Source organism: Monopterus albus, unplaced genomic scaffold (genome assembly GCF_001952655.1).
Source record: "Monopterus albus unplaced genomic scaffold, M_albus_1.0 scaffold68.1, whole genome shotgun sequence".
Taxonomy (NCBI): domain Eukaryota; kingdom Metazoa; phylum Chordata; class Actinopteri; order Synbranchiformes; family Synbranchidae; genus Monopterus; species Monopterus albus.
This window is the reverse complement of record NW_018127948.1, coordinates 1,061,307-1,073,901: the sequence shown is the minus strand read 5'-3', so window position 1 is coordinate 1,073,901 and position 12,595 is coordinate 1,061,307. Positions and strand designations below refer to the sequence as shown.

At 40.8% G+C, this 12,595-nt stretch overlaps 1 protein-coding gene across 14 annotated transcripts in view; it reads right to left on the bottom strand.

Annotated features, from left to right (window-relative positions):
• The window catches only part of LOC109962837 (RNA binding protein fox-1 homolog 3-like), a 483,365-nt gene that overhangs the window by 84,341 nt on the left and 386,429 nt on the right, over window positions 1-12,595 (bottom strand). Inside the window, exon 1 of one of the 14 annotated variants that reach the window (XM_020604892.1) lies at window positions 23-442. The exons of the other annotated variants lie outside the window; for them this stretch is intronic. Within the exon in view, the coding sequence (XP_020460548.1) occupies window positions 23-148 (126 nt within the window). The 5' untranslated portion in view covers window positions 149-442. Of the gene's footprint in view, window positions 1-22; window positions 443-12,595 lie in introns of those variants that run through there. 14 annotated transcript variants of the gene reach the window in all.

Here is a 12,595-nt window from a genome sequence, read left to right as displayed (position 1 = left end):
AGCGAGCTTCATTCAGTCTTACCTCAGGCAGGTAGAGGAAGGCAGGAGGACACTGGAGGGAGTGAGGTAGCATCCTGGAGCCGGAGAGCAGCAGGCAGCCGGAGTTGGCCATGGAGCTCAGCGTGGGGTGACGGGACGCTTTGCGCATTTAGCAGGGAGATCCTTTCGCTCTACTCTTCCTTCCTCCCCCTTTCTCTCTTTCTCTGACTCACTCGCTCCCACTCTCTTTCTCTCCCTCTCCTGATCACTTCCTTTCTCCTGCCTCCTCTTGCCTTTTAAATTTCCCTTTTCCTGGCTTTTGTGTCTCTATTGAAGATGTAGCAGGGAGGTGAGCGGCGCGCAGACAATGTGCATGTTCCACATTTATCACTATTGCACTCTCTCCCTCTCTCCCTCACTATCCCTGGCGCGACTGTTTACTTTGAGCGCGATAAAAGCCAGCATAAGCATTCAGACACAGAAGGGGAGGTTCTGTGCAAGATGATGAGGAGGAGGGGTTGTAGAACCGACAGGGGGTTGGGTAGGTTAGGGTGGGGGTATAAAAGAGGTGGCGGTGGGAACATTGAGAAGGGGTTGGGGGTGATGAAGTTCCCTTTGGATTCATACATCAAACGAGGCTGGCTGAATAACAGAGGGGATGTGAATGACATTAGAACAACTGATCCTGGGCACTCGCAGCTCGTGGGACACTGCATGCTCCCTTTTAATTGCGGCCTCCCCACCTCGCAAACACATAAACAGACCCCCCACCCCCCCGGTGGCCAGCACCACCTCCAGCTCCTAGAAATGTGTGTGTGTGTGTGTGTGTGTGTGTGTGTGTGTGTGTGTGCATGCGCTCAAGGACATATACTGTACAGCACGTATAGCAGATTTATCTCTAAATGTATTCAAACAAAAGCAGGCTGTTATTAAACCAGGTTGTGACATTGTTTCTTCCTCTGCTCTTGCATCTACTTAGCTGAATATGAATCCAGCCAAGCACGTATGCTACTGTAGAGCATGATAAACTGGTGGAGAAAAACGACTCAGAGCTTCCTTCTAAAGGATTTTTTTTGATTAATTCAGTTTGATACTGCTTTAAAAGAACTATACAAAGAGAATTCACTAGATGTGTTTGTTGCAGCATGGGAACCAGGTGGTAACAGGGACTCTGTTTACCTTAAAGCTGTAGGAAAATGCAAGACATCTGTCTTGAATCCAACACAGCCCTGATTTCAGTACCTTGATGTCAGACATCGGTGGAACATGACGAGGGTTCGACAATGTGTGGTGCTTTGGTACTCTTGATTTTATAATTCTTGTTAATACAATCAAGTAGAGACACTGCGATCACAAATTCAGATCTAAGAGCTTTATACTATTTGTGCAGTACACAAACCCTCAACCACAATGCAATGACATGTAACCAAAGAGGAATTAAAGGTATGGATGGAGAGAAATCAAGAGTGACCCAGTCACAAAATCAAGCTTGGTCCTTGATAGTATTTATTTATTTTTGGACTGGTTCCAGACCTGTGAACTGCTAGCTATATCTCAGATTCTTTTATTTGTTTGTTTGTTTTTGTGATTCAACTAGATCTGGCTCCATGATGGCAGTTTCCCTGACTGAAAGACAACCAGAGCTTTGTAGGCAGGACTAAGAACGGAAATGTTCTATTTCTGTTAGAGCCAAAATAACAGCAACAGAAAAGTTGCCAGAAAAATTATGACAAGCATAAATGAGATCGACACAGGTGTACAGCTTATTTTAAATAATCTTAACGCTTGATTTATGGTTCTGCGTTTGGATCTACACTGGAGGTACGACATAGGTAATGCGTAGCCTCGTACTCTATGGCCTAGCCTGGCGTCCACCTCTCCATACATGTAACTACACGCTGTGGCAATGAAGACCAAAACCACTGTGACTGTTTGCATCAAATCTCCCCGTTCAAGTCTCTCAGTGGTCAGACAATCACGGAAAATCTCCCACGGTTCTGCCTCAGTTAGTTCAGTGGTCATACAGACCATCTCCTCCTTATCTGCATTGCAGTAATTTCAGTACATTTAACTATTCAACATATGCTAGCTTTCACTTCAACATAACCTGCTAATTTTTTTCACACTGTTAGAAAGTGACGAAGAAACACAACACAGTGGCATAGCCACCTCACCACCAACTAGCATTTTGGCAGTGTAATTACAGAGCATAAATGCTAGTATAAATCCTAACAGTGCTGTAGGCCACTTGTTTAACCTATGGTGTAGCCTCTACATAGATTAAGCACAAAACTATTTGTCTAACTATCAGTTTAGGGCTTGAACATGCTTCTACGGAGTGCATGGAAGCCAGTGTGTACAGGGGTCATCCAGAAAGATTTGTATAGCAGGTTGTTTTTTTTTTACCTGTCCCCTGAAAGGAGATGGGTTAATCAATCAACTTGATTGACTGTTGCAACCATAGACTTTATATAAATAAATAATTTGAATTATTTTTCCCAAATATGATTTTTGTCATTGATATTATCATGAAGATTTGTGTGTGTGTGGTCATTTTCCTGATAAGACTGTTCTTAATAAGGTGTTAGACTATATAAAATAGGGTGTATTTCAGATGACTTGACAATTTTGATTGGACGTCTGATACTGCAGCTCCACCTCTGCAGAATCTGGTTGCAAAATGTGTCACAGAAGCAAAGATGACTGCCTGTGTATCTGCAATACTTTGGCTTCAGTTTTGCATCGCAGCAAAATGTATAATAGCTACGTCGCTCCACAGAATAAAACATAGTAGTGTCGCAATAATGGCTGTAAAATTGTGACATGGCAACATTTGTTATATTGCAGCCCATTGTCCTTCTTCTTGGTGTTTTATTGTGGTTGTCAAACAAAAAAATGGTGCATTACTGCCACCAATTGGACTGGAGTGTAGCTCAGGAAACAAACATTTACGGTAGTGCCCGTTGACGACATACAATTTTGAACTTCATAATGCTCAAATCGCTAGAAGGTGGTGGTTGTGGTGGATAGATGGGTCAAACAAATACCTGGCCTTCATGTAAAAACTGGAGATCGTGTCCTATCTTTGACATTGTGTTTTAAAGTGTTTAACCCCCCCAGCCTAACCCCAACGCCAGGCCTTTTCTGGCCTTAACCATCTAGTGTCTGAGCCTAAACTTAACCATTTACTTTTGGTATGTCACAGTTTTCAAGGTGTTATTGTGGCAGTAGTACTCTTTGCATTACCGCCCAACATAACTATTATACATTTTGCTGTCAGACTGGGTTGTTTGCATAGTGGCAAGAAATCGTGATGTGTCAACCCTTCTTTATATACAGTCTACGGCTTTGACCCATAATTCCTGCTTTAACCCTCAAATATTCATACTTTTCCTACATGACATAGAAGCTGCTCTTAGCAAGTGTTCCAGCACCCGCCACTGGAAAAGACACCGACTGTACAGAAATGTGAGATACTGATAGGGTAGGGAAAAATATCCTTTCCTAAACATAAAACGGCCATGATATCAAACTAAATAATGAAGTAGGAACATTTTTTTTATGTTGTTTTTTCAAGCTACTATACTGTAGGTGTTGCTAAACCTGGAGAGTTTCTGTTTCCTGTCTTTGTGTAAGCACATTACCTGAAGTCTCACCGTTTAAGGTTGGCACTTTGGCCACACTGACAGTATTAATGGGGTCCTGCAGTGGGAGACACAACACGACCACAGAGAGAATTAACTTGCTCTGGGACACTCCCTCTGAAGATTAATTGATTCCGAGCATTCTGAGAGGTGACCAGTAATTACACATTCATACATGAATTTCATGAACTTGGAACTGACTATTAAGGAAGTGACTAATAAAACACCAGTAATTCTAGTAAATGCTCACCTCCACCAGTAGCCATTATTATTGCCAGTATGCAATCTCATTCCTGGATAATTGGCCTGACTGTTTGATGCAAAGATCAATCATCGCTGATATGTGACGTGGTTTTGGCTGAGTGGTTTGGCATTCCCTGCTAAAGATGGGAATCCATCGCCCTGTGTCTCCTTTGTGTTTTTCTGTCTCGCACTCTTTTGCTCTCTTTTTTCGCCCTGTCTGTCTCAACCAGTAAATAATTAAAATGAGCACTGCCAGATCACTCCCTTCAAAGGGAGTTGCTGGAATGTTCTCAATGATGCCTGTTCTTTTTGTCATGTGAAATCAAAGCCCTCAGACATGGTAGAAATATCCTCAGTTAACTCCCCACATTGCTGTTCTGCCAATTAAGAAAGATCAACAACTGCTGTGAACAACTCAGTTGATCACCAAAAGGAAAAAAAAAGTGATCTTAATCATCATTTCCTCATCGCCATTTTTGTTACTTTCACCCTTTGTCTTCCTGTGTTTCTTCCTTGCAGTGCAATCACCACATCACCGTGGCAGCCCCATAATAATCAGCACAATCATTATTATCACAATCACCATCATCATCACCGTCGACTCTGTCACGTTTGTCTTCTGAGCCTGTGCTGCTGACCGGCCATAGAACAGGATTTACTCTCCAAGGCACAACTTAAATGTGTTTGCTTGTCAGGGAGTTTGCATGTGTGCAGATTTGTGCAGGCATGTACAGCAGTATGTTTGCGTCATATCCATATTTGAAGCATTACAGTCGGGTTTTAATCTCCTTTCAAAAACAACCTCTAAGATATCTGCCTTTTCAAACAAGACCCAGCTTCAAAAACCATGTACTTTGTCTTTTGAGGCAGTATTGTTTTAAGGTGCTCCTCAGGGGGAAAAAAAAGGTTGAAAGCAGCTGTTCTAGAGGTAAAAAGCCATCACATGCACTGGGAGCTCAGTCAGCAATAATCAAAGGCAATACAAGCAGCGACTAATGGGGCCCAAACGATTGGTTGCGGATTCCTGTTCTCTACTGTTTATCGTAGGACCTTGTCACGTTTGTCTTCTGAGCCTGTGCTGCTGACCTGCCATAGAACAGGATTTACTCTCCAAGGCACAACTTAAATGTGTTTGCTTGTCAGGGAGTTTGCATGTGTGCTGATTTGTGCAGGCATGTACAGCAGTATGTTTGCGTCATATCCATATTTGAAGCATTACAGTCGGGTTTTAATCTCCTTTCAAAAACAACCTCTAAGATATCTGCCTTTTCAAACAAGACCCAGCTTCAGTGCGACAAAAAAAAAAAACATGTACTTTGTCTTTTGAGGCTTTGAGGCAGGGTTGTTTTAAGGGGCTCCTCAGGGGAAAAAAAAAAAGGTTGAAAGCAGCAGTTCTAGAGGTAAAAAGCCATCACATGCACCGGGAGCTCAGTCAGCAATAATCAAAGGCAATACAAGCAGCGACTAATGGGGCCCAAACGATTGGTTGCGGATTCCTGTTCTCTACTGTTTATCGTAGGACCTCTGATCAATACAGCGCACTCGCACTAATCATCATAAGAGATGACTGTTTATTTCCTTTAACTCTGACAGTATTCAGAAGTATTCAGATCTCTTACTTAAGTAAAAGCAGCAATACAGTGGAAAATAATCCATTAAAGCAAAGTCTTGCATTCAAAAATCTTATGTGAACATATTTAAGTAGCAAACGCAAACTATATTTAGATTATACAACTTATTATACTATTATGACTGATCAATTTGTAAGGACTATTTTAATGTTGCAGCTGCAGAGCCAATACTGTGTACATAGTATTAAATAGTTTAAGCCATAATAATGTATCACCTTTTATGCAAAGATCATCTGTCTTATATAGAAAAATATTAATCTGCAAAACCCTCACAATACTCCTGAACTTGGGACATGTATGTTTTTCACAGTTTGCCTCCATCATTGAACTGTTATCACCAGATAAATATGATGCTTTAAATGATGTCGCAGTGCTTTGTCAGTGATGTTTTGGCTTATAGTTTCGGTCAGTGATCACTTTTTATTTTTAGCAGCTGCGTTGGGTTTTATTACATATATACAATTATTATCTTGTGAATGTCCTGTGGGGGAAAAATTTCCTGTTTACCTGTGCTAAAATGAAGTGTGAAATAAAAAGAACTGAGATAGATATGTCCTTTGTATTTCTATTTCTTGCAAGAAACAGGAGCGGTCTACAACAGCACTCCATAAGAGAGGCTTGAAGAACAGAGGCAACTCAGTTACATATATATGAGCTTTACACAGGGTTTGGAAGCATCACAAGAAAGGAATGTTGACTGATAACGTGCTTCCCATTAGACAGAGGTCCTCGTCCTGGTACAGAGAGACACATTAATGAGGGAGTAGATCTTTCAAGGACAGGTTACGCTACATCTTGTTGCTGTGCAGAAAAGCTGAAAGTTCATACATTTAGTGTGACAAAGTTCAACTCATTCTGATACTAAGTTACAGTTTAATGCATAAAAACCAAAAATTGCTATCACAGTGGCCGGGCATACACCCCCCATGCCATCAAATTTGTTCTGGTAGCCCTGGAACTCTCGATCATTTGAAGGAGGACCACACCATGACTTACTTTTTTCTTTTCAGGGGTCAGAATATTGAATTAAAAAAAACATTGTACATGTTTTCAATTTTTATTTAAGGCATCCCATTGAATCATTGCTGCTTTCAATAATTAGGTCATCATTAGTATCACCTACATTGTTGCTGTACTTAGCCTTTCTCATCATGGCACCATCTTGTGGTCAAAGCAAGAAATAAAGGACAAAACAAATGCCAAATAGTCTTAACCCATGAGAAAACACCTCAAATCCAGTTCTTCATTCAGTCCATGCGATGCTAATGTACTCCGTTTGTATATCCAAAATGATTCTCATTTCAGAAGCACTTTTAGAAGTGCACACTGGAAAGTGAAACCCATTCTGAGAGGTTTAAGGATCCAGAAAGAATCCACCACTGGGAGAGACAACGAATAGTGTCAACAGTGGTGTGAGAAATTGAATGAATGTTCACTAGACCTAATGCTGCTCATCATTCAAGAAACAAAATCAGAAGTTGAAATTCAAAAGCAATTTGTTCAACTCAAAATCTGCATCTCATGAACCATTTGTCATGACTGAGAAAAAATTCAAAAAGGAAATGGAAATGTATCACAAAGATGTACAAGCATTCAAGATTAGAAAGTTCTGGAAAGATATACTTGACTACTGAGATTGCAATGTGTATCTCTGGTTGAAAGGAGCACGACCTGAGCTGTCACAGCTTAGGAAAAAATCCAAATGGCATAACTGTCAGTACAACAGACCAATTTGCAGCTCTGATGAGTCCAGCTCCTCCCATGAAGGTTCTGGATGGCTGACAAAAAAAAAAAAAAAAACGCATCAAAAGGGAGAATCCTACCGTAAAATACTGTGCAAACCTGGCTGTTCACAAAAGGATCCAGAGGGTGAAGAAAAGGTACAAGGTCACAGACAAGCCTGTAAAAACAACAGGACTTGGTGGTCAGTCTATCTAATTGTGAATTAACAGAGTCTGAAACAGAATTGTTGTCACGAGGTTTAACTTTTGTTCCTGTATTTAAATGATTTTGAGAGAGAAATTGAACTATTTCGATTCTTTAGGAAGTTAAGATGAAAACATTTCTCTATGGGCAGACAATATGAGTCACCCAAAGCCAATACTTTTAGAGTTAAAAGCGCTTTTACTCCACAAAGTGGACTGAATGCTTCGACTGACACTTTTTGCAGATTAGGCAATCAAGATGTTTCTGCACTCGGCAAAACCCTCTCAAAAACATAATTCTAACTTGTCTCATTTGGAAACAAGTGCTTTAAAGGAGATGATGAGTGATGGCTGCATTATGATTAAGCCAATAGATAAGGGTGGTGCAATAGCTGTGCAAAACATTTTAACACAAAAATGAAGCGTCAACTGAATAATCAGCGCTACTACCACCCACTTTCTTTTGACCCGACATCTAAATCTCAAAATGATATCAAAGGGGTTTTAACCATGGATCTTGAAAATAAGTGGATAGATCAAAGTAGCTTTGATTTTTTTAATGGTTGAGCATCTACACATTCCTGTGTTGTATGAAAACAGAAATCACAGATAAATCCACGTTATAGGCCTACTGTGTCAGGTGACAGTAAAATCTATTCAAATCTAGACTTGCATATTAGGAATCCTTTAAAAAGTTTACCATCACAGAGCAATGTTCTGCACGAGGACAGGTTGGATACATTACAATTTGTCTGTTAACTGTCCAGTTAACTCACTTAATCTTGACAAAAATATTTTTGTTTTGATGAATGTTTGGATGAATACAAACACACGGAGCTACAATGGGATCACATATGGCTCCAAATTAAACTAAATTTATTGCCTGGGATATTTGAAATGGATTGTATATACTACAACAACCCCTAAAGTCAATATATCAGATTTTAAGACAGATAATATATTGATGACATTTTTCTAGTGTCCGGTGGAAATTTGGAAAAACTGGAGAAATTCAAACCTTATTTGAAACAAGGTCTTCCTTTAAGTCAGTTCCACAGATTTTGCAGAATTTGTTCCTCTAATAAAGATTATGAAACCAAATCACTGACACTTAAGTTTTTGTCAGGGGGCTACCCTCCTAAATAGGCTGATTGTGCATATAACAAGGCCCAGAGAGGTCAAGAGAATCCCTAATGAAACCAATCAGGAGGCTGGATAGGAGCATTGGCTTTACTTGTGGCAGAATTGACAGTTTGCTTAGATATCCTTATATTTTTGCACACAAGAAAGGCAAAAATGTAAAAGATACTTTACTCTCTGTAGATTGAAAGGTCATTCTACACTCCATGATAATTTAAGTTCTCGTTGGTAATGTATTCAATACAATAACACAATGATGCAGTATGCATCAAAGAATTTAGATAGAGCTTATTCCCATTCAGTACAGATCTTCATAGTGAAAGGACATACGACCTGTGCCACCAGGTGGCTGGTATATGCAGCATGTTGATGTGCCTTATGTGGCCTAAAATATGTGGGGAAAACAAAACAACAGTAGAAAATTCATATTTCAGAACATAAAAGTGCAACTAGTGGACAGGATTTAAGCTCTCCTGTAGCAAATCATTTCAGAAAACGCAGACAACAATCTTTAGTGTACATTTTCAAGGTACTGAAAAGGTTTGCCAAAACTGGGGTGGTAATTTGGTATTAGCACCTTTGAAACCAGAGGCATTTTGGATATGCAAACTGAATATATTACCACCACATGGATAAAATCACTAACTGAATTTAAGGCATTTTCTCACAGGTTAAGATTGTATTTGGTATTTGTTTTTCTCAGTGTTAACAAGCATTGTTTCTTTTGGGGTTTTGACCTTTGTTTTTTGCTTTGACCACAAGATGCCATGATGAGAAAGGCTAAGTAGAGCAGCAATGCAAGTGATACTAATGAAGGCCTAATTATTGAAAGAAGTCATTATCCAATAGGATGCCTTAATTGCTATTTCAAAATGTGTATATGGTGTTTGTCTACTCAGAATTCCTGCTTTATCACCTGATGAAGGCATAAGCTGAAAAGTTGCGTCTTCATTTTTAGATAATGCTAATGAAATATTTCAAACAAACAACAAATTATGCAAAACTTTTAAAATTGTGAAAATTGACCATATTATAGTCACTGTTAATTTCAATATTCTGTGAATTTTACTTTAGCCTGTTTCCTAACATCTCCTCCACATTGGCAGTACTGATTAAATGCACTTTGTTACTTTTCACCGCTGGACACAGCTCCAGCATCAGGAGGTCTGAACAACACAGACATGTCAGAGTGGGGATGGTGCAATATTTTGCAGAGACTGAAACGGTGTCATATTCTCCATTAGTTGCAGTGTGGAGTATAATGAGCCCATCTGAGCCACTGATGTGATCATCTGAACTGCAGAAGAGATTGTAGAATCCAAACAAGAGCAATTTGGTCCACCCTACCCTCACCCCACCGGATGCATGGCCAAGACCTCTAGAGACTCTGAAGAAAACAAAGCAGCAATGTTTGGTGATTGCAGATTTTGTTGAGAAGCAGTAAGGCCTTTTGGAGGGGCACAATTGAAGTGCCCCTCTGACAGGCTTTCTCATTATCTAGCATCTCCAGAGTGCCAGCCAACCCTGCTATAGAAGAGGGGGCACGAAGCTACCTCGGTCAGCCAGCCCTGGGGGTACCCAGAGAGGGGAGGGTTGTGCCCCTGCTAAAGGTCCACTGATTATATCTCAGGCCCAGAGCTTCAGGGATCCCCACTAATTAAAGGTTGTGTCATATCTGTTAGAGATAAGAAACCTATGTAGCTCATCTTGTTGTTTTTTAAAGTCAGGGAGTCCATTTTATAGATTTCCCTCTTTCCTTCCAACATTTGTGCTTTCTGGATTAATGTCAGATTGTAGGCTTGGTCTGCATTCAAGGCTGACCAGCTTTTTGCAACCAGAGAAAAGGGTTCCTATTTAACCTGCCCTCACCCACCTCAGTGTGCCAACAGTGTTGTGGAGGCATCAGCGATCCTTTGTCTGGAGGCATAATTAAAGCTCTCGTTCATTATTTCTTCACTTTGAGCGCAGATCTGAGTAATTAGGAGGCAGAGCCACGGGGGGGCTGAAGCTTTCATGGAGCACATTGACATACAAAGAAAAACATGCATGCAATCTCACGTCTGCACTCGTAAAACCTAGAAGAAAGTGTGCTTGTAGTCACACACACACAGGCAAAATAAGCACTTGTTCAAGCTTAGCATCAAATGAGCCGCATTCATCTCCCACCTATCTTTGCATGCCAATATCTGGCACTGAATGAAGTATGCTTTTTCTCCCCTCAAAGCTGTCATGTACTAATGCATTGATTAAAAATTTTGATTAAATGGACAGTTAAGGGAGCAACTGCAAGAGTGATCTGCGATCCATGCCTCAATTGAACGATATGATAGGATGTAGAGCCCTGGCTTTTGCTGCATTTGGAGCTGAGGCACTCGCTTCTCTAATGGATTTTGAAACAGAGCTTGGCTTTTATATGGTGTCATTCATCCTCATATATTTTCGCCTGCTGCATCTCACAATCACTGCTTCTTTATGGCAAACTAATGCACCCAGTGCTAAGATCAGCAGGTTGGCTCTGGCCATCGCTCACGGAGCTGTGGCCAGATATTAGGACGTTTCGAAAGCTTCCATTGCAGAAGGCAGAACAGAAGCCGAGGGGCACTGACTCTGCCTCCCACACCGCCATATATCGACCCTCCGCACCACATTGTCTACACACAAAACACACATAAATGCACACAGCCACTGCTCCTCCTACTGCTTTGACAAGGAAAGAAAGGAGGGGGGTGATGGAGCTTTATGGTGGTGGACAGTCAATGTCAATACATTGAGCGTTTTAACACCCTCTTATCCAAAGGTCTGGCTTGCTTGCGACTATGAAGCACCAAGGCCAGAGGCTATGTGATAGTCCTGGGTGGTGGGTGGAAGACAGGGAAGCGTTGTGCATGTTGGGAGACAACAAACGGGGGCAATGGCTCACGCCCCGTTAGCCCTAGAGGCCGAGGCTGGCTATGATAGAGAGCTGGCTGACAGGGGAAAGGGGACGGCCAAGCATGGAAATTACATCAGATCAATGATGAAAAATTCAGTGGCAGCAAGAGTTGCTCTTGGGGACAATGTCACATGGCACATGTAAGCGTGTGACTACTGAGGGTTAATGTGTCAGCCAGCAAAAATGCATTTACCCATTTTGTCTTGCAGAGAGCTTAATAGCATCAATGAATGTAATAGAAGACAGACAAAAAGGCTTAAAGGTGCAGTATGTGACATTTAGTGACATCTAGCGGTGAGCTTGCAGATTGCAATGTTCAGCCAAACTTTCATAAATCGCGTTCAACAGCCCTCACAATGATTACTGTAAATGTGGGACAAATTGCACACTCGGAAAACAAGTATGGCTGGCTTGACCATGCAAAAGCTAGGGGGTGGCTTACTTGGCTGCAGTGTAATTTCCAAGAAGGCTGAATACACACACATATTAAGATGTGCAATAATACCATTTTATTTGTTAGGCCAATTACTAAACACTAACAACAGACTAACAACATCCATCTTGGCCACTCCAAGCACCCCTACCATAACTGTAAGAAAAGAAGCACAACAAAACTGGAATGGCAGCTCGCTTGAGTCGGCGGCTCACTTGACCTCAGTTAATGTTGTCCAATTTCTTCCTGTCTTTTCTTCTTTGGTGATGGGTCTTCTTTTGTCTTGTGTCATAAACTCAAGACAATGCTTCCTCATTTCTAACATTGCTTCTTTTTGTCTTCCAACTTGCTGGATGGATAAGCTTGCAACTGTACACAGGATTATTATTATTTTTTGCTGATTTATTAGACAAAGGGGTTTGTTGGTTGGGCTATACTTGTATATGAATACACCAGTTGGCATTTATTTAGCTCAAAATTACCAGCTTGTTTCACATATTGTTCTCTGCCTTTAAAGGCACTGTTCCATCAAAAAACAAACAAACAAAAAACCCTTTACCAGCAAAAAATGAATTGGGTCTAGGTAATACCTACAAAACAACATGTGAAATATACCAACTGGTATGTATGCTGTATTATGACAGTAGCATACATAAGAAATAACCTGC